Raw genomic sequence first — 23,168 nt, forward strand, 5'->3', positions numbered from 1 at the left:
CAAACCCCTCCGACCCGCCGCCCGCTGCCTGGCGGGGCCTGCAAGGTGCTTCTCCGCGGTGCCAGATCCCCCGCTCAGCACGCAGAGAGAGCTGTGGGGTGCCCAGGGCACCAGGCCGAGGGTCCCGCTCCGCCCCCGCGGTGCAGCCGCGCACCCACCTGCAGCGGCCGGCCCGGGGGTGCGTGCGGGGCGGAGCCGGGCCGCCCCCCGCCCCTCTGCCCGCTCCGCCCCGCTCGGCCCCGCACCGCCCCGCTCGGCTCTCCCGGCCGCGCTCCGCGCTGGCGGCGGCGGCTCCCGGGGGCGGCGGGGCACCATGGCCGGCGCGGCGCGGCCCCGAGCCCGGCCCCGCGGAGCCCCGGAGCGGCGCTGAGTGAGCCCGGCCCCGCGGAGCCCCGGAGCGGGGGCCAGCGGCTCTGCCTGCGCGGCCGGCGGGAGCTATGCGCGGGGCATGATGATGATCGACACTCAGGTGAGTTGTGCGTTTCCGCGGCCGGCTTTGTTTTGTCGGTGCGCTTTCCTCCATCCCTCCGAGCTCCGGTGCGCCGGAGAGGGGGGCGGCCGGGTTCGGTCCCCTTCGGCACCCCGGCTAGGGAGGGCTGCCGGCGGCCCACGCGTGTCCGCCACGGGTGACTAGTGCGTGTGCGGCGCCAGGCAGCGGAGCGGCTCTGCCGGTGGTTTTCTGTAGGTGCAGGTGCCGTGCAGCCCGCAGGCGTAGGGGACACCGTACGTGCCAGCAGTGCTGACCCCAGCTCTGCAGCGGGAGCTTGGGCACAGGAGCAGGAGCCTTGGCAGGGGGTGCAGAATTTTTTTGTGGGGTTTGGTGGGTTTTTTTGCTTTTTATCAGTGTGATGGATAAGTGTAGCCAGTGTAAGGCTTGAGAACGAAAGCAAGATGGTTTGGGACAGGGTCGAGCTGCCGGTGTGATGCTGCAGCCCTTCTGAGCTGTGTGGCAGCTGGCAGGCTGCAAGGCTGTGCCAACAAGCCAGAGCTGCAGCTCTCCGGGCAGTGCATAGGCCAAGGGGCACCAGGAGGTCGCCTGCCTCTGTCTGGTGTGTTTACGAGGCTAAATGAAGCTAAATTGAGCTGAGGTGGACAGAAGTTCCACGTTCACAAACCCATTGGTGCTTTTGGGGCTGGGGAAGGTGAAGCAAAGGTGTGAAATTTGGGGAGTCTCATCAGAATGGGGCTCTCTGATACTGATACTCCTCTGACTTTATGCTTTCTATTCCCTTTCTTATGTTCCTCTCCCTAGCCCTGGGAAGGGAAGAGGGATCTGTGCCTTGTGGGGGTGGTGGGAAGGTAAGTGGGCAGTGATGGCTTCTGGGAATACATGAATAAGGGAAGGGCTGATGCTGTGATGGAAAAGTGGACTGGGAACCATTTTGGACTGGAAAATGTGCATACCAGAGCTGCCTCCTGCACCCAGTGGGCCCGTTTGGTCTCAGCCTCATTTGCCTTGAGCCAGCCCCATAAACAAAAGGTAAATGAGCTGTGTTGGGGGTAAGGGTGTGAGGCAGGAGCTAGTGCCAACATGCATGCACACGGGGTTGGGCACATCCTTTGGGAAAAGGGGATTGGCAACCAAAATTCAAAGGTTTGGATCCTGACCCTGCCAAGAGGCAAGAACAAGACAGTGGCTGTGGACTGGGGCAAAGAGTCACGCTGGGAGATACAGAAAGTTACAGCTTGTAAAGCTGTCTAGATGTCCAGAGCTCAGTCTCTCTTCCATGTTGGGGAATGCACGTTGCACCCCTGTGCAGTGCTTTGTGTTAAAGTCTCAGCTTTAGCCTTCCCATCACTTTCATGTTTGCCTCCATTTTATATACAGGTAAACTGAGGCACGTAGGGGTGTTTGTTACAAGCCTGGGATGCTGCATGGTGGGTGTTGTGGTGGAGAGCACAGGTTAGAAGTCCTGATTCTGTCTGCATGTGCTGTTTGAAGAGGATGAGCCACTTTGAGGGGTGCAGCTCATCAAAGTCCCGTCATTTCTGGCTCCCAGTTAGGAGGAATTTCCAGCTGCACCCGCAGCCGCACCCTGCCAGTTCTTACGACTGTTCTGCTACGTTTTTCGTGCCTCAGAAATGTTTCCCTCCCTGGTTGCTAAGGGAAAGACCCACACAAACAACTGGGAAAACTGAGTGCTATAAAGTAAATAAGCTGTGCAAACAAGGAGGTGGGGTCTTTTTTCACCTCTGGTCTAGTTGCTGCAGGTGTGTTGTTTGGGGTGTCATGACATGTGCAAGCAAAGGTTCATGGGCAAGGGTGAAGTTCAGCCTTTCATACTGAAACCTGCATGTGAGCTGGGTCAGAAGCTGGCTTCCATCCTGAGCCAAGCTCCCAGAGCTGCAGACTTGTCCTGTCTCTCCTTTCCTGGCCATTTGGGCTGGAGGAGGGAGCAGATGGTGGACAAGCAGCCTTGGGGCTGGCTGAGGGCAGCACGCAGAGTACTTGAGTGCAGGCAAGCAAGGCTGGAGCTGCATTTGTTTGTGTCTCTGTCATCTGCTCTGAGGCAGAGAAGGGAGCTGTGTCTGAAGTGACTCCAGTGGCTGGCAGTTAACTCTCAGTGCTGCTCTGCCATGGGTAGGAGGGCAAGTTGGCAACAAGTGACAGCAAGCGGGAGTCCAGCTGGCAGCAAGGTCTGGGAGGAAGCGGGTGGAGAGATGCAGAGTCCCTCCTCAGCGTGGTTCAGCTGCTCCATCTGGAGCTCCCACTCATGCCTGTGTGCATGTGCCTGCAGATAGGGCTGATCAGACAGGAACAGAGGGTGCAGCGACTGCTGCAGGCTCTAGAATAAATATCTGGGATACTGTAATGATTGATTTGACATCCTGTAGCTCAGTGCAGTTGATTGTCATTGGGATCAGTTTGCTTTGAGATGACTGTTTATGTGAAGAAAGGCAAGGCTTGTCAGAATGTTGTTTATTCTGGGCATCTCTGGGGTTGTGTTTTCCAGTTCCTCATTGTGACATTCCCTATATAGTGCCTGGCTACTGCACCTTGAGAAGCAGGGATCCTGATCTGGTGTGCTAGTCTTAAAAGCAATCTGCACTATCCATCCATGCTGGCTTTGCTTCTGATACCTTTCTCATTGCTATAGCAACACGTGTCTCATAGAGGATGCCAGCATGCTTCTTCCCAGGCAGTGCATGCAGAGAAACTGCTTCACCTGCCACCAAACTGCCATCACTTGTGGAGCCAGGGTGGCTAATGGGCAACTGCCCACAGCTGCTGGCCTGGGGGTGCAGAGAAACTGCTTTTGGCTCGCTCAGGCTGACCTTGCTCTCAGGCATCTCCACTACCTGGAGTTTCTCCAGGATATCAAACTGACAAAGTCCATGTTGGATTGTGTGGTGCCAGAATATGGGATTTCTCTGCAAAGGGGATGCTTGTGTGATGCAAAGCGTGGTGTGAGCTAGCTTGCCAAGGCTTGGTGAGTGTTAGGGGGCTGTTTGCTTCTTCCCTGCAAGATGTGCTTCACCTTTGGGGTCTGCCCTTGGCTCTTCCATGCAGACCAGAGGCTGTTCCCAGTCATTCAGCCGCAGCATTGCCTTCCCCCTGCAGCGCTGCTCGCTGCTGCCACCCAGCCAAGGCTGGGGCTGCGCTTGGCGTGCTGTTGTGAGCGGTGGGAGCTGTGGGAGCCTCTGCCAATGCCGTGTGCGGGCTGGCCGGCGGCTGAGGCCCGGCGGGGCTGTGCACCAGGTGGCACTGTTGTTTTCCATATGAATTACCGCGTTTTGCCTTCATCGCTGCTGAGAAAGGGCAGTGGCCCCATGGCAGGCGCCCGCCGCGCTGGGCTCCGCTGCGGGGAGCAGATCTGCTCAGCCGAGCTTGGTGTTTGTGTCTCCTCACCGAGGAGGAGCTGTGTTTGGCTTCTTAGTGATGAGTAATATGAGCCAGCTCCATCCTTGGAGACCTCAAGTCCAAAGCCACTGTGGGCCTGCTGTGAGCCCTCAGCAAGGCCGCGTCAATCATGTGTTCCTCCTGTAAAAAGAAAGCCTCGATTCAGAGCTCCCTTTTGTGCTTGTTCCCACTGTCACCAGTCAACCCATCCCCCAGCTTTTCTTAGTGCTCTGTAAACAGCAGGGAAACGTGTGACCATTCCATCAGCAGTAGCTGGCAGAGGTGCATTTGTTGCTTTCTGGGGAGCCAGGTCTGTGCTGGTAGTGTTGGGATAGTAGTATGTCCCAGTGTTCATGGGGCAGTGTGGTTGAGCACACTGTGGTGTTGCCCTAGAGGCTGGAGCAGCGCTGGGGGTTCATGAGCAGCCACAGCAGTGCTGGCAAGCAGCTGTTTGGGTGCTGAGCTCCCTCCCAAATACCCAGTTTGCTGTGCCTGGAGCCAGCCCTGGCTGCTGCAGGATGTGCTGGCAGGGCCGCAGCCTCCAGATGTTGGCGGGTTTTCCCGCTGGGTCTGCCAGAGTCCAGCCTGCGTGACCTGTAGTGAAGGTTCACCCATCTGTTTACCCTGGGGATTTCCATTTTAAATAACCTCATTTCTTGGGGCCTTTGGCTCTCAAATCACCGTGGGTGTGCCTGCAGGGTCACCCTCAGCCCGCTGCGCTCTGGAGCAGGCTGGCTGCGGGTACTCGTGCTCTCCACTCCTGTGTCCCTGCACTGCAAGTGTTGGCCTCGAGTCAAAGACAATGTTTGTAGACATGAGCTGACGTCAAAGGTGGCGGCGTGCAGGGGAATCACAGGCTGCCAGGACACAGTTCCTGCTCCCTCAGGGCCCAGGGGCACAGCGGGAGTCCATCCACTGCAAAGGTTTACAGCCCCCCCGCTGCTCCCAGGTTCACTGAGCTGTGCATCAACGTGGTCCCACAGGCTCCTGCCAACCTGTGTGGGGCTGGCAAGTATTCTGTACTCTCTGAAGTACTTGTAGCTCTAATAGTGTCCTTTACCACCCTGCCTAGAGAGAGATTTCAAAGACAGGGGAAGGAAGGAAAGAGGCAGGATGAGGGGGGTGGGGGTGAAGGAAGGGGCAAGGTGCTGCCCCACAGGTTGCTCGCATGCTGCAGCTCAGACAGGGTGGAGAAACCCTCCCTTGGTCTGTCCTGACTCAGTGTAGGATCTGGAGAAAATCAGAGAGGCTTCAGATGTGGTGCCAGAGCTCTGGGATGTCAAGACATCTCAGATAAGGCTTAATGCTTCCCTGTATGGTTTGGAAAAGAAAGAGAGGAGGAGTGAGAGAAAATGAGTGAGGTGTGGTGTAGATATTTTCTGCTGTAGGCTGACCGTGGCTGTTGGGAGGGACTAGTTAGTTGTGTGACTGGAGCAGCATTCCTGGCATTAGCAGAGGAGGGGATGTGCAGCTGGGGCACAGGCTGCTGGCACAGCTGAGAGGTGATGCTCTCCCTCTGCCTGGGATTCGTGGTGTTAACCTGCTCCCAGCCTCCTTGAAGGCACATGCTGGTTGGCATTACCCTGGAAGCTGTGTCTGACTTGCACCCTCACGGGTTCCTCAGGACATCCGCTGTTCCTTTGTATCTTTCCTCCTCCTTGCAGTCCCAGTCTATTTCCCACTCCCTTGCTGTAAACGTCCTGCCTGGCCTGAAGGCAGGAAGCAAACACTGCAGAGGCCACGGCCAGCACCGAAGGAGCCTGCCTGGCTCCATGCTGGCCATCAGCACGGGATGGGGAGGTCAGGGTCACTTCACAGAGCAGCACAGAGGCCCCTTTGAAATCTTTGGCAGCTCCTCTCCCCCGCTCCTCTGGCCTTGCTGTCTCCATCTCACAAAGGATTTCCCACCGTGTGTTTCCTGCTTGTCCTATGTGGTCACAGCTCTTCGCCTCCCTGGGGAGCAGATGCCACCAGCCCCTCTCCAAGGAGGCTGGCCAGCCCCAGGAACAGGGCCAGTGGTCAAGTCTGCTGGGAGGGGATGGAGAAGTCTTCCCACAGCAGTGGTGGTTGAGGTGTGTGAAAGCATTGGCTGTGCAGCCCCAGAAACCACCGCTGCCTGAGCTGTGGGGAGCCTGCGGGGCAGATCTGGTGGGTGCACACCGGGACAGGGCAGCCGGTCCAGGGCAGGAGCAGTTGAGGGATGGGACTGAGCTCTTCCTGCATGGAGGCTGGAGGAGCAGGGATATGTCCTTGCTCTGGGTGGCTTTTTCACCTGGGAGAAGTCCCACATTAGTTGCCTCATTGCCCGGCAGGCCAAGGCGAGCACAAATCTCCTCCTCATACAAGCACTCAGGACTCGTGGTTGTTATAAGGGCCCTGTTTTGCTTGGCAGAGGTTGAAAGTCCCAGCAGGCCTCAAACCCTCCCATTCAGCATTTCCATGGTGACAGAGCCGGCCTCCATGGCACCAAAATAAGGAGGCTGGTGCAAGCACCGTGCCTCAGGGTGCTGGCTTTGCAAGCCAGAGCTTGTGACTCTGCAGCCTTGTCTTATTGTGGGGGAACTGGGCACATTCTTTCCCCACTGCTCATGAAGGGCAGTTTATTTTGCCCCCAGTGGCATAAGCACTGAAAGGAGGAAGGGTTTTGTTTAGCTGTGCCCAGCCTCCTGCTCTGTCACTGCATGTGGCTCTGATGGGGATGGCTGCAGCGTCCTGTCCCTTGCCAAAGAGCACATCCTGGGCTTCTGCATTCATAACTCATCGTGGAAAATATTAGGCTTGGCAATTTGCAATGCTGTGTGAATAACTAATTAAAGGAAAGGGAAGATGACTGGTAAATGTTTCCAGTGTCTGGGGAAGGTGCATTTCTGCTGGTGGAAGGGCATTTATCTCCCTCCTGCCACAGCACAGACCCTCCTCCTCAGGCTAGCCACTGCAGACATCCCAACCATGCCATTTGGAGGGAGTCTGGACCCTAAGGGGTGTTAGTTGGATGAGACATCAGCCAGGCATTTGTACTTTGCACAGTGACACAGCCCCTCCTGGGACACTGGGGAGATCTGGCCACAGTACCCACGACTGCTCCAGTCTCCATCCCTGTGTGCAGCTCAGCAGCCTGCTCTCTGAGCTCACTGGTGTGTGGAAGGTTCCTGCCCTTGTCTGGAGGTGCAGTGTGGCTCTGGAGTACCTGGGGCTGGGTGAGAAATTAGGACTTTACATCCTCTGCAAGCTTTATTTTTTTTGACCCTGGCTGTTGCTGCCAAGTTTGGGGGAGGGAAGCATTTGAAATGTCTTGCAAATAACAATCTTCTGAACTATATCCTTCTCCCCCAATGGAATTCACATTCTTCCATGAAATGTTTTATATATTTTGGCCAAATCAGTGAATCTTTTGCTGGGAGACACCCACAAGTGTGACTGGGGTGATGATAATGGAGACTTAAATGCAAGGATATCTGTCAATATTTCAGGGGACAAATCTTACAAGTTTGCATGTGCACCACTTTCCTCTGAAAAGCCTGAGCTCCTTTGCACTCTGGCCAGTGCCTTGTGGCCAAAGTATGTGTTTCTTGGTAGGATCCAAGATGTATCTGCAGGGGCCCCCTCTGACCCTGCACCCAGTGTGGGTGTCAGGGCTCTGCTTTTGGGGGAATTCACCTCTGGGAGCTGTGGGCTGCACTGGGTGGCTCTAACTGCTCATACAGCTCCCCTTTGCACTGTTCCCAGCGCTGCTTGAAAGGGTGTTTAGTTAATAGGATTATAAAGCTTTCCTGTCGTTAGGCAACAGAAATCAATGGTGGGCCTCCAGGGCTGAGCTTCATCCGATTTGCAGCACAGTCACTAGATGGCTGTGCTGGGTGGGTGGTGAGGGCTGGAGGGAGGACCTACCACCTCCCCTGCTGTGTGCTGCTCCCCTGGGGCCTCCTGCAGATGCAGGGGATGCTCTTGCTCTGGTGGGGCCTCCTGCAGATGCAGGGGATGCTCTTGCTCTGGTGGGGCCTCCTGCAGATGCAGGGGATGCTCTTTCCACCCGTGCCAGCTGCGTGTTTCTCTGACAGTGAGGCTCCAGGTCGATGCAGTGCCTGGGAGTACGTGGGCAGTCAGGATGCTGGTGCAGCTCTGTGGTGCTGGCTGTGTGTCTCAAAGAGCTGGCTGGTATTCCCCAGTTCCCACATCTGCTGCTGAGCTAGTGTGAGAAACCCAGGCACTTTTCCTTTCTCCAGCCAAAAATGGTGGCTTGGACTAAAAGCTGAGAGCAGGCACTCTGCAGTTCCTGCAGGGGCTTCACCCTCCGTGCTGCTGTAAGAAAGCATCTGGAGACAGAGGTTGGTAAGATGGCTCATTAACCTGTGTAGTGCAAAGTGAGCACTTGACTCTCCATCCCCAAAATGCAGCAGGCTTCCAGCCCAGCCCCTGCAGGGCTGCAGAGCTGTAAGAGGATGGGCCCAGGGGGTGCAGCCCCCTCCATAGAAGATTGCATGTCTGCATTGCCCACAGGTCAGGCCTGGGAAAGCTCAAGTGTGGCCACAGCCCTCTGGGAGGTCAGTGAAGGGCCTTTGCTTTCTGGACTGTGTCCACTGAAGCTGATAGCTTTGGGGTTTGGCCAGTCCCACTCTGCTTTGTCCTTGGAGGGTGAGGGTATCCAGGCTGTGCTGCCTCTCCTGCTTTGTTCAGGGGCTGTGCCTCTTGGGAGCAATTTGCAAAAGGCATCAGCCCCTCCTGCAGCAGAGGAAGCAATTTTGAGCCCTTCACTGTCAGCTGAAGGAAACTTCCAGGAAAGTCAACCTGCTTCAGGAATCTAGCCATGCAACAAGCGTATCCCAACCCCATGGCTAACCACAAGCTGGCAGAGCAGGGACTGCACATGGTGGAAACTAAGTCTCCCAGCCTGCAAAGCAAACCTGAAAGGATCAGGAGAGCCTTTGGCTTAGTGCATAGGGCTGGAAACCTCCAAGCTGCCACAGCTGTGTCTCGTCTTTCTGAGCCCCTGGTTTGTTGACTACAAAGTGACATGGAGCAGTGATATGGAGATGCAGATAACCTCTTGGCCACGTGTTATGTAGGCTAAAGAATGCATGAGGAATTGAGAGGGTTTTAGACTCCACGGCACAGTGTCCTTTGGATGAGTGCAGTGGGGAGACAGAAACCTCCTCCCCGGGTTTGCTTACACTTCAGCTGTGCCGTGGAAAATATGCTGAAGGGATCAACCCTGCCCAGTGCTGGAGGCTTAGCCAACTGGATGAGTTAGTGGATGCTCTGTCACTGATGGATGCTGCAGTTAGTGTATTGTGCTGTACATCACCCCTGTGTGCTCCCTCTTTGTGTGCAGACCTGGATGCCTGCAGACATATGCCCTGAGAGGTGCCCTGGCCTTGCTGCCAGCCTGCTCTCTCGCTGCAGCTGGCTGCTGCTCTGGCCTGGCTGGCAGATGGAATTTCCCCTGCGGAGAAATTACAGTTGGTAATGGTTGTGTTGTCATGGCTTGCCAGTACCTGCAGCTCTCTGTTTCCCCTAGCATCTTTCTCTTCTCCAGCAAAGATTTTGTTTGCAGTGGGAAGCACCTGGTTGTGCTGCTGGGCATTGCTGAGTCCCAGGGAGGTGACAAGCTGTGCTGCCAGGGCATGGTCTAGAGCTGGCCAGAGTGTGCTGACGTTTAGGAACTTATTCTTGGTCCTGGTCTTTCTTAAATCCCTGATGGGAAGATGTTTTGGGAGGTGATGAGGCTTCTCCTCAGGTTTGTAGCTAGCAGGGGATGGAATGGGCATATGGCAGTTTGCAGCATCTTCTCACACTAGTACCTCTGCAGGCCCCAGCTCCATAGCCTGCTGTGTATGCCCAGCCTGGGAGGTTGGGCACCGCTGCATGAATACAGCCATCCAGCAATGTGAGCCCAGAACCTGTGCAGGCTGGGGATTTCCCTGCCTGAGAGCTCTGCCCAGGTTGCTCTGGCAGAACAGAGTGGCTGCACGTGGGATGGGGAGTGGGAAGATGATGTTAAGTGGGCTCAGTCTAGCGGGCAAACTGAGATCAGTTTTGGGGTGAACAAGAAAGGGATGATGGGGGCAACCAGAGTGGTGGGTACCCCTCCTAGAGTGGCTCTGCTCACCCTGAGCCCCTCAGCCCTGCACACCTGGGGGCTGCTGCATTAGTGCCCACAGCTTTGCTCCCTCCCTATCTCCCAGGGGGAAGGTGGTTATGGAAACTCAATAAACTGTTGCCATGACAGCCTTGAGCTCAGCTCCCTCCCAGTGCCGTACCCACCGTGACAGCTCAATATTACCAGCTCCCATGGGACTGATGTCAACAGGATAAAACGCTCTCAGCACGGGATGAGGCAGCTGCACGGCAAGCAGCAGAGCCCTTTTATCTTGCCAATGCAGAGAAACAGTCTCAGAAGCAGAAAGGAAGCGTGTGGGTACCTGATGGTCCTTTTCCTATGAGGGGAGACGTGGTCCTGGGTCTCATTTGCATCTCTCAAAGCCCCATGAGCTGCACCTCTGGTCTCTGTTGCTGCAGTGACCGTCTCCATGGAGACGGGTCCAGCACAGCCGCATCCCCTGCAGGGGGGTGGCCGCGGGGAGCATCCCCATCCCCTCCCCACAGGGACATGATGGCTCCCAGGGTGTGCTCTCAGTCCCCAGGGGAGCGTGAAAATTGAAATCCCTCAAGTGCCAAATGTGTGGAGGAATCCCAAGAAAACTAATTAGTTTTCCCCCACCCCGCCTTTGGAGCCTGTTGGCTTTCACTTTGCATTGGTAATTGCTGCTCTGCACCTATTAAAAGGCCGTCTCCTGCTTTGCAAGGGCTTGATTGCAAATTAATTTTGCATACGTATCTATTCTGGGGAGCAGGGGAATTGGTTCATCTCGGGATGCTGAATGCCAGGCAGGCTTTCCAGAGGCGTGAGGTGCAGCACGGGATGTGGCTGCTGGCAGGAGTCATTTCGAGGGAACAAGGGCAGATTCTTCAATTAAAAGCCTAAACACAAGGGTGCAGGCACAAATCAATGGGGTTTGTTGTCATGACTGATTTGAGATGAGGTAGATGGATTTGAAGTGGGCTATACAGAAGCACCCATGACCTTAGATTCCAAGGTGCCTCTGATTTTCCCTGAGAAACGGGTATCCTACCTGCTCATGGTCTGGAAATCCCCCCAGACACCAACCCTCATGTCTGTGCCTGTGTCTCCCTCTCAAAACCTACCCACAGGCCCTATTTCTTCAGATGTGTGCCATCAGCTTGGGATTTCTGTGTTTGCAAAAGCAGATTTCCTCTTTCTACTACTGTGAAGTATTAAAGGGAAGAGCTGTTGGGATTTTCCATTTGCCATTCGCTCGTCATGGTGCTTTGTTTCCTCTTTGCTTTTCCATCAGCCTCACACAGTGAAAACAAACCAGTCACCTTTGTGGTGTTTCATGTCCAACATTCCTGTGCAGGATGCAGTGATGTTTGGGCTTGCAGACAATACGTGGAGTTGCAATTTCCTTTCAAAAACAAACTCGCCATTGTCATTCCTGTGGAATTTCTTTTAATATTGTGGAAGTCTTTGATGCTTTGACTGCATCAAGCATTGGAGCCAGCCTTCCGTAGGTGGGCCTTTGTCCTTGTGGGTCTCTTGACCAACGTGGTGGGGGAGGTTGGTCACAGGTTCTTGGAGCATTCTGAAGGTTCCCAGCCGTGCTGGGTTCTAATCCTCCTGTGTGTGAGGGTGTTGTCAAAACCTGCATTTGCTGTGCAGAAAGTCAGATGGGGTCCATCACGGTGTGCCCAAAATGATGTGCTTGCAGAGTGGGAGAGGCTGTTCAGACCCTAAGGAATGGATGCACTTACTTGCCATGGCAGGACTCAGCCTCTCCCAGAGACAGCAGCAGAGCAGTCAGAAGCAGGATGCATCTGGCATAGGGATCACAATTTATTTGCCCTGCAGTTGCCCTGTTCCTGTCAAGACTGTTACTGGAAAACAGTGAAACAGAGTTTTTCCAGTAATCGTTGTTAAGCAGGGAGGTCTCTCCATGAGCTTTATCTGCTCAGCTGGTTCTGCAGGAAATGATAAAGCTCCAGTGCAAAATGAAATGGGGAAGCATCAGTGGCTGTGCTGGGGCTTCCCTGTCTGCTACACGTAGCCACCGGGGTAAGGTGATAGCAGGAGGAGATTCCTGTTCCACTCCTTGCAGGGCTTCCCCACTCCTTGGGCAGGCACACGCTGCTGTTGGGCTCCAGTGAGTCCTGTGCTTGTGGGGATGGTGTTTCTGTTACGAGTGTAGCTGTACATTTAAGGTGCTGAGCTGTTGTTGCTGGAGGATCAGGGATCATAGCACTGTTTCCACTCGTGCCAGCCAGACTGGAGGAGGAGTAGGACGAGGCTGTCGTTCAGAAGTCTGCGTAGGATCGTCCTGTCTGAGCTGGTTTGATGCTGGGTGAATCTTTGCCTTGTGCTTCTGCTGAAAATCTCCCAATGGGAAACTGTTCCAAGCGACTTTGCTCTGAACGTTACAGCCCCCAGCGACTCGTGCAGCTGCCTGGGGAGATTGAGGGGTGCACGGGCATGAGTTGGCCCTGGGTGAGAGAGGAGTGTTCCACACTGTCTCTGGGACTGTGTGAATGCTCCCAACATCTGGCTGCTTCCCCCTGGCCAGAGTCTTCCACTCACAGCAGCTCTTGTGTCCCATCAGCCCTCGTCCACTGCTCCCGTTGCTGTTGGTTTGAGAGAGTTCTCTGAGCAGCTGTTCTCTTGTCCAGCCTCTTCTGCTCCTGCTTTGCCTGGCACCTCTCCTGGGACTCTGCACTTGTTGTTTTACTTTCCTCTGCACTCTGCCTGTGTGCTTTTGTGAAGAGTTATCCTTTTGGCATCTTTACAGCTGGCTGGTGGGAGGTTGCTGAGCCATCCATCCCTTGCTGTTACCATGAGGGGAGCCCCACAGACCTGAGCACCTCCACATCACCTTTGCAGAGACTCCTGTTCCCATAGTAAACATTAGCCTCTGAACAGGATGGTAAATGGCTTCCTGGGGATGGTGGCCTTTGTGGAGACTTCAGCACTTGGGTGTGAAATCTGTGCCTTTCTCAGGATGTTGGTGCAGACCCTTAGGCCTGTTGGAAGGTGCAATCCCAGCTGGCCAAGCCCAGCTTGTTACTGGAAAGTTGTTAGTGGAAAGCTCTGCTTTACTGATCTGTTATTGCAGAAAGGTGAGTAACCTGAGCTGGAGCTGAAGCACAGGTTTGAATTGCCTCTCCTGGAGCCAGAGCTGCGGGTGCTGCCCATGCTAGGGGCAAATTTTATTGCTGGTGACACCAGTGTGAAATGTGGGACTGTCCTCTGTGGCAGTGCACATTGTATTGAGTCACCAGGCATCATATACATACAAGGACAGGGACTGGCCGTGTCAGGGTGTTTCCTGAGCTATGGCACTAACCCTCTCCCACAGAAAGAGACAGACAGTTGCCAAAATGCTGTCAGCCAGAAGCTGTGAGATGGCCCTGGAAATGCTTTGTCTGTGTGCTGTAGCTGTGATCTCCCCTCTCCTCCCCTGCAAAGCCATTCCCAGGGCAGCTGCCCTCTGTGTCTTTTGCTGCTGCTCATCTCAGCCCCATAGTGGTTGAAAAAATCTGTCTAACTTCCAGTTCTAATTTATTCTGTGGTGGGTTTGTCCTTATGTGGTCTTGTTCCAGGCTTGTCCAATAGCTCCCATTCCTGCAGCATGTGAGGACAGGTTTTCTCCTGGAAACGATGGGCTGGTCCCCGCTGCAGTGCCACGTTCTGCCCCAGCGTGTTGGGAAGGTGCCCAGCTCCAAGGTGAGCAGCACCAAGGGTCTGTGTGAGACCTGGCTGACCCCAGAGCCTGGGCTGGCTCTGCCTCCTCTGTGGATGACTCAGCCCAGCCCCAGGGAGGCAGGAGGGAGTGAGGCTGGTGCTGGCCCTGTGCTGAGCCAGGCTTGCCAAGCCCAGCTTACCTAATGCTGCAGGAATGCCCAGCTCAGCGGGGCTCTTCGGCAGTGCTGTGAGCTGGGCTTGGGCTTGTGGCCTCGGGGTTTGGGAAAGCTGGGACAGGGCTGCATCATCCCAGACCTTTGCCCTGCTCATGGCAAGGGGCAGCTCCAAAGTGGCACCCACTGCTGACTGCACTTGTGGCAAACCACTCAAAAATGCCTGTCCGGAGCAGGATCTCTTCACCCCACTTATGTCATCCCCAGCAAGGAGGGCAGTGGTAAGGACACAAGCTCCTGCTTGAAGACAGTGAGAACTTTTTATTGACTGGGCCCTGACATTTCACATGGCCCCTCAGTGGGGTATTCAGCTGACCCCAGCAACTCCTTTCGCTAGACACAGCCCATGGAACACACCAAACTGCTTCTCCACTGCAGTCCTCCCTGGAGAGAGACACGCTGGGTGTTTGCCCCAGTTATGAGGCCTGGTCTCTGCAGTGGCTGAGGGTGAGGAGATAGCTCATCACAGGCTTGGTCCCAGGTTTATTCTTGTTTGTGAGAGCAGCAGGATCTGTGTGATATGTAGGTGATAACACATGTTGCTCTATGTGGATTCTCATCCTACTGCATTGGTGTAAAGTCTGTAGGAAGATGCTCTTTGTAGCAAAACCACCCCAACTTGTGCCATACTGTCCTTAGCTAGTGCCACACTCACCTGGGCTAAACTTTCCATGCAGAATCGACCTGCAAACAAAATGATCACCAGTATTTGCTGTCTTTTAGTGCCAGGCTGCATTTTCAGTGCCACAAGGTTCCCAAACACTCTCTGGATGTGAATTATTTAAGCCTCGCTGTGGTCCTTGGAGTATAGGAAGGCATTGAGCTGAAACTGCCTCTGACAATGGAAAGCAGGGATGGGAGAAGGAAAGAAAAGGGGAGGCTCCAGCCCAGATCACTCAAACTCTGTCTCACACCCTCTCATCCTTCCAGCTCTGCTTGTTTGCCTGCCACAACAGCCAGAGGGAATTGCTGTAGCTGCCGCAGACACAGTTTGATCATCATCAGAAATCAACAGCAGGCAGGACCTGTTGTGTGTCTGAGACAATGCACAGCCTTTGCGAGTGCCACGCATGCAGATGAGGCTGAAAACCTCGCGCCAGTGCGAGGCAGCAGCCGGAGCCAGCACCGAGATTGCCCTGGAAGAAAGGAGAGGCTGTGGGGAGGCAGCAGGGAGGCAGCGTGCCGTGGCATGCTTGCTAAGGGCTGCTTCACCCACCTCGGGAGCATCGCTGGCCACACACACAGGCACACACACAGGCGCACTCGCTCACACACACACACACACAGCCTCTGGGTGCAGCTCCTCGCAGCTCTTTGATTTGCAAGGAAGGAAATAAGACCTCTTAGAGCAGCAGAAGCGGCAGCTGTTGGCAAGATGTGCCGACAAAATTGAGCAGGGAGGGATCTCCAATCGGTTTCGCTGCCTGGGCTGGACCTGCTCCTGGAAGAGGAGAGGAAGGAGGATGAGCAGCCCCTCCATCCCTGGGAAGATGGAGGCAAAACCTTTGTTCAACGTGCAGAAGGCTTTGGTGCAGCCTGTGCAGATGTGCATGTTGGATATCCCCCTGAGCGTGCAGGATGATGATGTAAGTAGAAGGCAAGTGAGCCAGCAGCTCGTTTTTCAGCTGCAGGGCTGGGGTGGGTGTGTGAGGGGCAGAGAGGGGCTGTGACCCCACCCCGGGGCTCTCCGGGGGCGGTGAACTTCTGGCAAACTTAAAGATGCCAAGAGCTGGCACCGCCTCCAGATGTGACTGTTTCCCCTCTGAAATGGTGTATTTTGAGGCAGAACATATCTTGCACTTGGTAAATTCAGGGCACCAAAATGAAAGGATGAGTTTGGGAGAGAGAGAGGAAGCCTTCCTCTGTGGAGAGATGCTTGTGTTGTAGCTCAGTGCAGAAGGGAGTGTTTGCCGTGTGTGTCCTGGCTCTGCTGCCCTGGAGTGGCTGATGAGTGTGAAAACCTGGGAGGCAGCTGCAGAGCTTGACTCTGCCTCCACACACCTTGGTGCTGCCCTGCCTGGGTTGCTCCCTGTGTGGGCATCACTCCTGCAGCTGCAGCCAAGTGCAGGGTTCACTCCATGATGCAAAAATTGGCGTTGGTTGCAGCACTGAGGCGAAGGTTTCCCAACGTGCTTGTGTCAGGGGATGCCTCGTGAGGGCTCCTCTTGTCACCTTAACTCTGCCCCTCTCAGAAATACACTATGAATCTGACTACTAGAAGGGATCCTGTGATAAAGCTACTGGAGAACCCAAAATAGGGGCAATGCTTTCCAGAGCTGGTGGGTAGTAGGTGACCCACCTGTGTAAGAGGTTTGGGTGTGATCCAGGTGCTGTCAAAATGGGGGAGAAAACTTGCTTTGATTTTGGAGATGAGAAAGCCCTTGTTCTTACTCTGTGTGTTCAGTGTTTGTACCATCACTGCAGGAGCCTTAAATCTGGATTTTCTTGATGGCAAACAATTGATATGTCATGGCCAGTGTTACCGTCTCTCCTACATTATCTGTATGCTTAAAGAGGTGAAATGACAGTACAGAAATGAGCTTTGGTGGGGGGGAGGGAGGACTTTCCTGCAGGGTGGTGTGTTGGATCTCAGCAGGGGTGGGAAGCCCCAGCTCAGTAGTGTGCAAGTGTCTCTACAGGGACAGGGGACTTGCAGGGAGCCTCCTGAATTTAGAAACACCCCAGGGCTTTGCCAAGATGTACAGTGTTGCTGCACTAATGAGGATACCTGGAACGGCCACTGCAGAGCTGGCAGGGTGTGCCAGGGGTGGGAAACGTGCCCTGAAAATCCAGGTGCCTCCTGCAGCATATGTGGGAAGGAGGAAGGGCAGCTGGGCGTTGGGAGGTGGCTGGAGCATGGGATGGAGCAGGTGAACCAGTGGCTGGATGCTTTGTTCTCATTTGGCTTGTTTTTTAAGCAGCAGCTTTCTCAAGGCTCACAGGATATCCATTCCTGATCAGCAGTGCAATCTGGGGCTGGATTTCCCTGCAGCCCCATGCTGCAGCTGGGGGATCCTCAGGGTTTGGGGGATCCTCAGGGTTTGCCTGACTCAGGCAGAGGCTTCCCTCCCTGCAGAGGGGAAAACCTGAGCTGGAGACCTGTGCTCAGCTGGGCAGTGCCTGAGACCAGGTGTGGGAGATGCCCTGTCCTGGGTTGCTAAGAAATGAGCTCCACTTGCTAATCTTATTCCCCATTTCATTGCAGAAAAGAAGGGGGTTGTGTGCTATGCAACATTTCCTACTAACCCTTTGTGACTGCTGGGTCACAGCCAGTCCTGGGAGCTGTGTCAGGGGGAGGCACCAGTCAGTACTCTGGCACATCACAGCATCCCTGTCCCTTGGGTCATCGCTGGGTCATTAGCTCCATTGTACAGACAGTTTCCTGTGGAAACTTGAACTGCCCTGAGGACAGTCTGGGAGCCTGGTCTTCACCATCCCCATTGCCACTTAATCTGAGGCTCTGCACATCACCTGTGTGCATTTCCCAGCCATGACCAGGTAGCTCAAGGCTCTGCTGCTGCTTTCATCCCTCTTGTATTGGGCAGAGCAGGATGAGACCCCAGAGTCTGCATCAACTGGCAGCACCTGTGAGCAGGAGGCAGATTTGGGACTGCTCTGCCCTTTCCATGCTTGTTTGCTGGTGCTTCAAGGCTGAGGGTGCTCACTCCATTTTTCATCCCTGGAAAGTGGAAGTGTAGCAGCATCCAAGCCCCCATGGAGCTGACACCTCCCTCTGCTGCAAAGCACAGGCTGATGGGGAAGCAGTGGGGAAGTCCTGAGTGGCATTTCTGTCTGTGGAGCGACAGGGAAATTCCCCTTTCACCACTGGAGATTCCTCCCAGCCAGGCAGGGTTTGGTGTGTCACACCTACCCCTGTGCAGGTACCTGCTCATCTCCCCAGTCTAAGAAGCAGTCAAACTGTCTGTGTCCCAGTGGGTATCCCTGGCCCAGCACTGCCTTCTGCACCCCTTGCAAGTGTGGGAGTGTTGGAGCAGCTCTGCAGGAGCTTCTCATGCCCATGTTCAGTGGGTGGTCAGCTGGAAAGGGAACAACCCTGCCTCAGGCTGTCCCCACCATGGTGGTGCACACCTGGCAGAGCAGGGTCTCATCTCTCTCTTTCTTGCCAGCTTTCAGTGGGGCTGTCCATCCCTCCCTTTCGTAATTCAGCCACAGCAGTTGCAAAATTAACCAATTTTGCCTCTCCTGGTATCTTGGGTAGGGATTTCCAAAGCTTGGCTGATAAAAGAGCAGTAATTTCTATATCTGGGAAATGGGGAAATCGATGAACAGACTGTTGCAAGGGATGTAACAGCTTTTTGTGGCATCCCAGGCAGTTCCCTAATATGATGGAGCTTTATGGCACACTGTTTTGTCAGCTTAATTAGCAATATCTGCTCCCTGCAAGTGACAACTGCAGGGCCAGGAGAGACCAGTGAGCCCATGTCCTGCAGGGCAGGCTGCTCATGGCTGGGGTGTCCCAGGTTAATGCCAAGCAGCAGACCCAGTCCTGTGTCACAGTGAAAATCCCTGGGACGTGTCCTCTTGTTGCAATGTCCAGTAAACAAATCAGAGGGGAGTGCAGCACAGCTTTAGTGTCTTCCAGCACAGCTGTGTCTGAGTTGGACACTTAATACAGCTCTACAGAGTGAGAAGACAAGGGAAATGACCAGGTGAAATTGGCAGTGTCCTGCTTAAGCACTTGCATCCTCCAGAGCTTGGCCTGGTGATCTCAACTTTGCCTCCTTCCTTTCTTCTCTGTGACATTGTAGTAAGTGCAGTAGGTTTGACTTCAAAGTGGTTAGCAAGTATTTTCCACTCCAGTGGGCTCATTAGTTAAATTACATTTCACATGCTAATTTATTCCTCTAATATTATTTTTTCCCAGTGTACTGGAATACAGGAGGAGATAAAAGCTTGATTTGACCTTAGAGCCAGGCTCAGAGGAGCTGGAGATGGGAACAAATGATTAGTTCCTAGGTTTGCTGGGACACAGGCTTATCCCCTGCCACATTTGAGATCTTGTTCAGTTGAGTTTCAAATGTTTTAGCTGCCTGCAACACAGGTATTCTGGGTGAAATGTTGTCCTCTGGCACAGAGAAGAAAAACTTTCAGAACAGCAGTAATGAGCTACTAATTTCCAGCTTTATTGTTCCTGTCTGCAGCACCACTATCACTTTGGAGTGCTGCTTAAATGGCAACTAATTAATCCTCGTGGGAATGGTGTTACTTCCTGCACACCAAGGGCTGAAGGGATCTGAATGGGCATCAGAGCCAGCCTTGGGATTCAGTCCAGCACTTGATGGTCATGTCCCATGGCAGAGATGATGCCTGTCCTGTTCACAGCACTGTAAAGAAGCTGAAAATGCCCCATCCTTGCCAGGCTTGGAAGGTTGAGCTGCCAAGGATGGGAAGTAGATGCTTCCCCCATGCAGGGTCAGTGGGGCTCAGCTCCCTCCCAGGGGGCTGCATGTGGGGTATAGGTGCAATGGGGTGATTTGGGGACTGGGTGCGTTACACAGCATGAAATTCTCTTATCACAATGCTGGCAACTGAGCCCTGCCAGCCCCAAGACCTTTAATATCTGCAACCCCAGCAGCATCCAGCCTGTGCCCATCTGGGGCAGAAAGGCTTTAACCAAGCAGGGTGTTTGTGTCGCTGGCAGGTTGGAGCCGTGTGCCAAGTGTCTGCACACATCCCTGCAATGAATCAAACTCTGTCCTGTTGGTATCAAAGGCTGTTTCTTTTCCACTGCCTGTGTATGGTTGATGTTATCGAGAGGGAGGAGCTGAAAATGAGCGCTGGGACTGTTTCCTGACCACGCTTAGAGTCAAAACCAACAAATCCCTCAATCCCTGCTCCTGGCCAAACTCTCCTTCTCCCTCGGGTGAGTCGTTGCTTGGTTTCTCTTGAGAAAACTGGAGACTATGGAAAAAGTCTTCCAGGTTGAATTTGAATCTGTAAGGGCAGAAATTTAGGAGCACACTGTGAAGTCTGGGGATGCCTGGGAACCGCCCCAGCAGGGCTGGGCTGAGCCCCCAGCGCTGTGTGTGTGCACAGGGCAGCTTCGAGCCTGTCTGCTGTTGGCTGCCGCTGCCCAGGCAGTGTGTGCAACCCCTCTGCCATGTCTGCACCTCTGTGCTGGTTTTATCAGTCCCAGGGAGGGGCATCTAACCCACGAGAGTGTCAGCCCCATGAGCTGGATAAACCCCTGTGAGCTGTGAATGTGAACAGATGGGGCCACGAGTGCTCTTGGATGTGCCTTTGGCTTGGCTGGGGGCTGAGGCCGTGTCTTTGTAAGGCTCTCCCAGGAGCTTTTGGGGTGCCAACAGTCCTTGTTTCCAGCCCTTGGTGAGGCTTCAGAGAAGGAATGATTGGTGTGATAACTGAGAATTTATACTGGCTGAAAGGAATGGGGAAAGGGATTGCTGCTCCATTTGGGTCACTGGTACTAAAGCATCCAGAGCCTTCACCTCCTCATGTGCCTGTGTTCATCAACCAAATAACCAACTGGAGTACTGTGGGAGCTGTGGGAGTGCTGGGCCAGTAATATCAGGGTTACTTCAAATGAGTGGTTAGCCAGACTGTGTTGATGCAACCAGGCAGACAAGGGTTGCCAAAACAAAATGAAAATGCAGACCTCTGGAGCCTTGACCAGTGTCTGAGGCAGCTCCCTGGGGTACAGCCTAGCTCAGGGGTTCATCCTGCCCAAGTGTGTGTCATTACAGCCTGAACACCATCACCTCTGGAATGTCCTAGTTGCAGATTGAGTTGTGTGATACTCACCAAGCGTCTGTACTTGGCCCATGCATAGGCACTGCATTGGGTTTGGTCACACTGATGCCATCTCCAGGCAGCTGCCTTGCATATGCCTGCATGCTGGGTGCTTGTCTGGGTGCTTGCCCACTGCAGGGACAGGAATCACTAGACTCATTCTCACTGCTGCCCTGACAGACTTATTGGTGCAATTAGAGCAATGCTAATTCCCCCTGTATGACAAGTGCAGAAGGAGCTGACATTTCCAGCACTTGTCCCATTGATCTGCTTTCAATATATTTTTGTAAATGGCCTGGCTGGATCTGTGCTTGCCAGCACTAGCTGCAGAGCAGACACTGCAAAGAGAATTGGGTACTGTACTGTGTGCCACATCCTCTACTGGTGTCCAGCAAGGCAGACCTACTGATTTTGGTGGCATTACACCCAGCTCTAGCTAAGTGCTAAGGACATGAATTGGTGTTCAAGGTGGCATCCTAGAGCATTTCTCTGTTGCTTTACTCTTCCTTCCCATCATTTAGCACCAACTTCTCTGCCTGGGCTCTGAGGGCAGTGTAACTTGCTCCTCTTGCAGCTTGTACTCTGTAGACGTGTGTCTCCGAGAGGTACAGGCTCTGCCCCTTGCGTGTTCCCTTCTCAAGTGAAACAGGATCTCCTGTGCTTCTGGCTTTCTCACTCTCTGCTCTTGTTTTTCATCCTGATGGTACCACAGGAGCCTTTGAACTCAGCAGAGCATTTTTCATGGCTCTGGGCACTGCTGGGGCAGAGGCACAGTCAGGCCCTCGTGCTGCTGGCAGTAGTTGGCTCCATCCTGGCACCCTGGGGCTGGGCACCCCGGTGAACGGCAGATCGGGAGCGGGCAGGGGAGCAGCTGCCTCCTGACCCTTCTATTCAATAAGAGCCCATAAATGCCATTTGCTGTCATCTGTCACTTTGCATCGAGGCTCAGAGCAGGTCCTGCAGCAGCAGCTGTTGCAGGAGTGTGCCATGAGGGGTGCCTGGTGCTGCTCACTGCCTGTGTGTGCTCAAATAAGGCAAATCCAGTTTACTGACTGGTTTGGCATATTACAGGCAATCAAAGGTTGGTTGCCTGGTGTCCACTTTGCAAGAGCACAAGGGTACTTTGTCCTTGGCTATCCTGCCCTCCCTGAGCAGAGATCATGAGTTGGTAGTGGGTGTCTCCTGCCTCCCTCCCTCCTCTGCATGGCTTCCCATGCTGCATCCTGCAGTGGGGCTGGGCCCAGGAGCTGTCATTGATACAGCCACTTGATTTTGCACGTGTCAGCTGTTAAACACAGGAGAAACAAGAGGTTTCACCCCATTCACATCCACCAGTGTGACAGCAGAGCATGAATGTAGCCCTGGGCAGCTCCCATCCAGGGTCTCCAACAGAGCTGGCACTATTTACCCAATGCTTCAGTAGCAAACAGTGAGCCCCAGGACTCTGCTGCAGCTGAGACAGCCAAGAGTGACAGTACTGAAGCAGAGGTGTGACCTGCATGCACTTGACATGCAATTAAATGCCTTGAGCTGGAGCCTGCCTGCCTTCAGATGTGGCTGCCTCTGCAGAGGGGATGGCACCACGTCTCGCTGACACAAGCTCTGCTCTCGCGGTCTGTGCTGTTGCTGAAGCGTCCCCATGTCAGCACACTGGCACTGTGTGGTGGCTGCTCAGCCAGCACCCACGGGCCTCAGGGACCTCCACACCTCTGCAAATCCAACACATGGCTTTGGTGGATCCCCTGACCCTCACTCTGTCCCTGTGCATGAGGGGGGATGCTTTTGCTTAAGCACTGCTGAGCACAGATAGTCACTGCTGCTGCACTCAGGTAGGACTGAATGTAGCCATGGGAGCTTCAAACAATGCTGAGGAGCCACCCTGCCAGAAACCCTGTCCTGCAACAACTTGGTTTGACCACAGTGCTATGGAGTGCCCTTTTGATGTAAAGAATGTCTTTGGTTTCAGTGCTTGTGAGGTGGTAAAACACTACAGCTGATGGAGGACAGCTGGCTGTGGCTCCTGTTGGTTCTGTCTCTTGTGAACCTGAAGTGCTTTAGTCACGTTGTTTTAGCATTAACGTTACTGAGAGGCTTGGCCCCATCTTACCCTGAGGAGATGGCTCCAGCCCTATGGAGAAGGCATTTGCTGTCATATGACAGTGCTGTGATGTCCAGGCTGGGCTGGTGACTTGGTTTGGGCAGAACTTGTGATATTTGGTATTTTTAACTGCTGGCTCCTGGAGTCATGTGTGTGGCATCACGCACTGTGCCTGGAGAGAGAGGGGAGTGCTCTGCCCAGCAGTGTGTGCCCTGGCACTGTGGGCCACAGCTGAGGCTTTCAGGCATTACCTCCATGCAAATGCTGGTCATGAGCAGCATCTCAGGTGCTCTTCTTCCTCTGTGCCTCTATGGTAAGAAACTTCCTCTTACCTTCAAATGAAGTTTTGACTTTATGAACCCCAAGGGCTGTTTACATCCAAAGGCTGAGTGGCTGATTTTTGATACATCCTCTGATGTGCAGACTCATGCAGGCATCTCCTCTGCCTTGTGTCCTCACTCCTCTCCCAGCTTC

At 54.1% G+C, this 23,168-nt stretch overlaps 1 protein-coding gene across 1 annotated transcript in view; it reads left to right on the forward strand.

Annotated features, from left to right (window-relative positions):
* The first annotated feature begins 343 nt into the window (after positions 1–343).
* Positions 344–23,168, forward strand: part of RALGDS (ral guanine nucleotide dissociation stimulator) — a 56,231-nt gene continuing 33,406 nt past the window's right edge. Inside the window, exon 1 of the mRNA XM_062011385.1 lies at positions 344–469. Within this exon, the coding sequence (XP_061867369.1) occupies positions 449–469 (21 nt within the window). The 5' untranslated portion in view covers positions 344–448. The remainder of the gene's footprint in view (positions 470–23,168) is intronic.

The sequence above is a fragment of the Colius striatus genome, chromosome 19, assembly GCF_028858725.1.
Source record: "Colius striatus isolate bColStr4 chromosome 19, bColStr4.1.hap1, whole genome shotgun sequence".
NCBI classification, from domain to species: domain Eukaryota; kingdom Metazoa; phylum Chordata; class Aves; order Coliiformes; family Coliidae; genus Colius; species Colius striatus.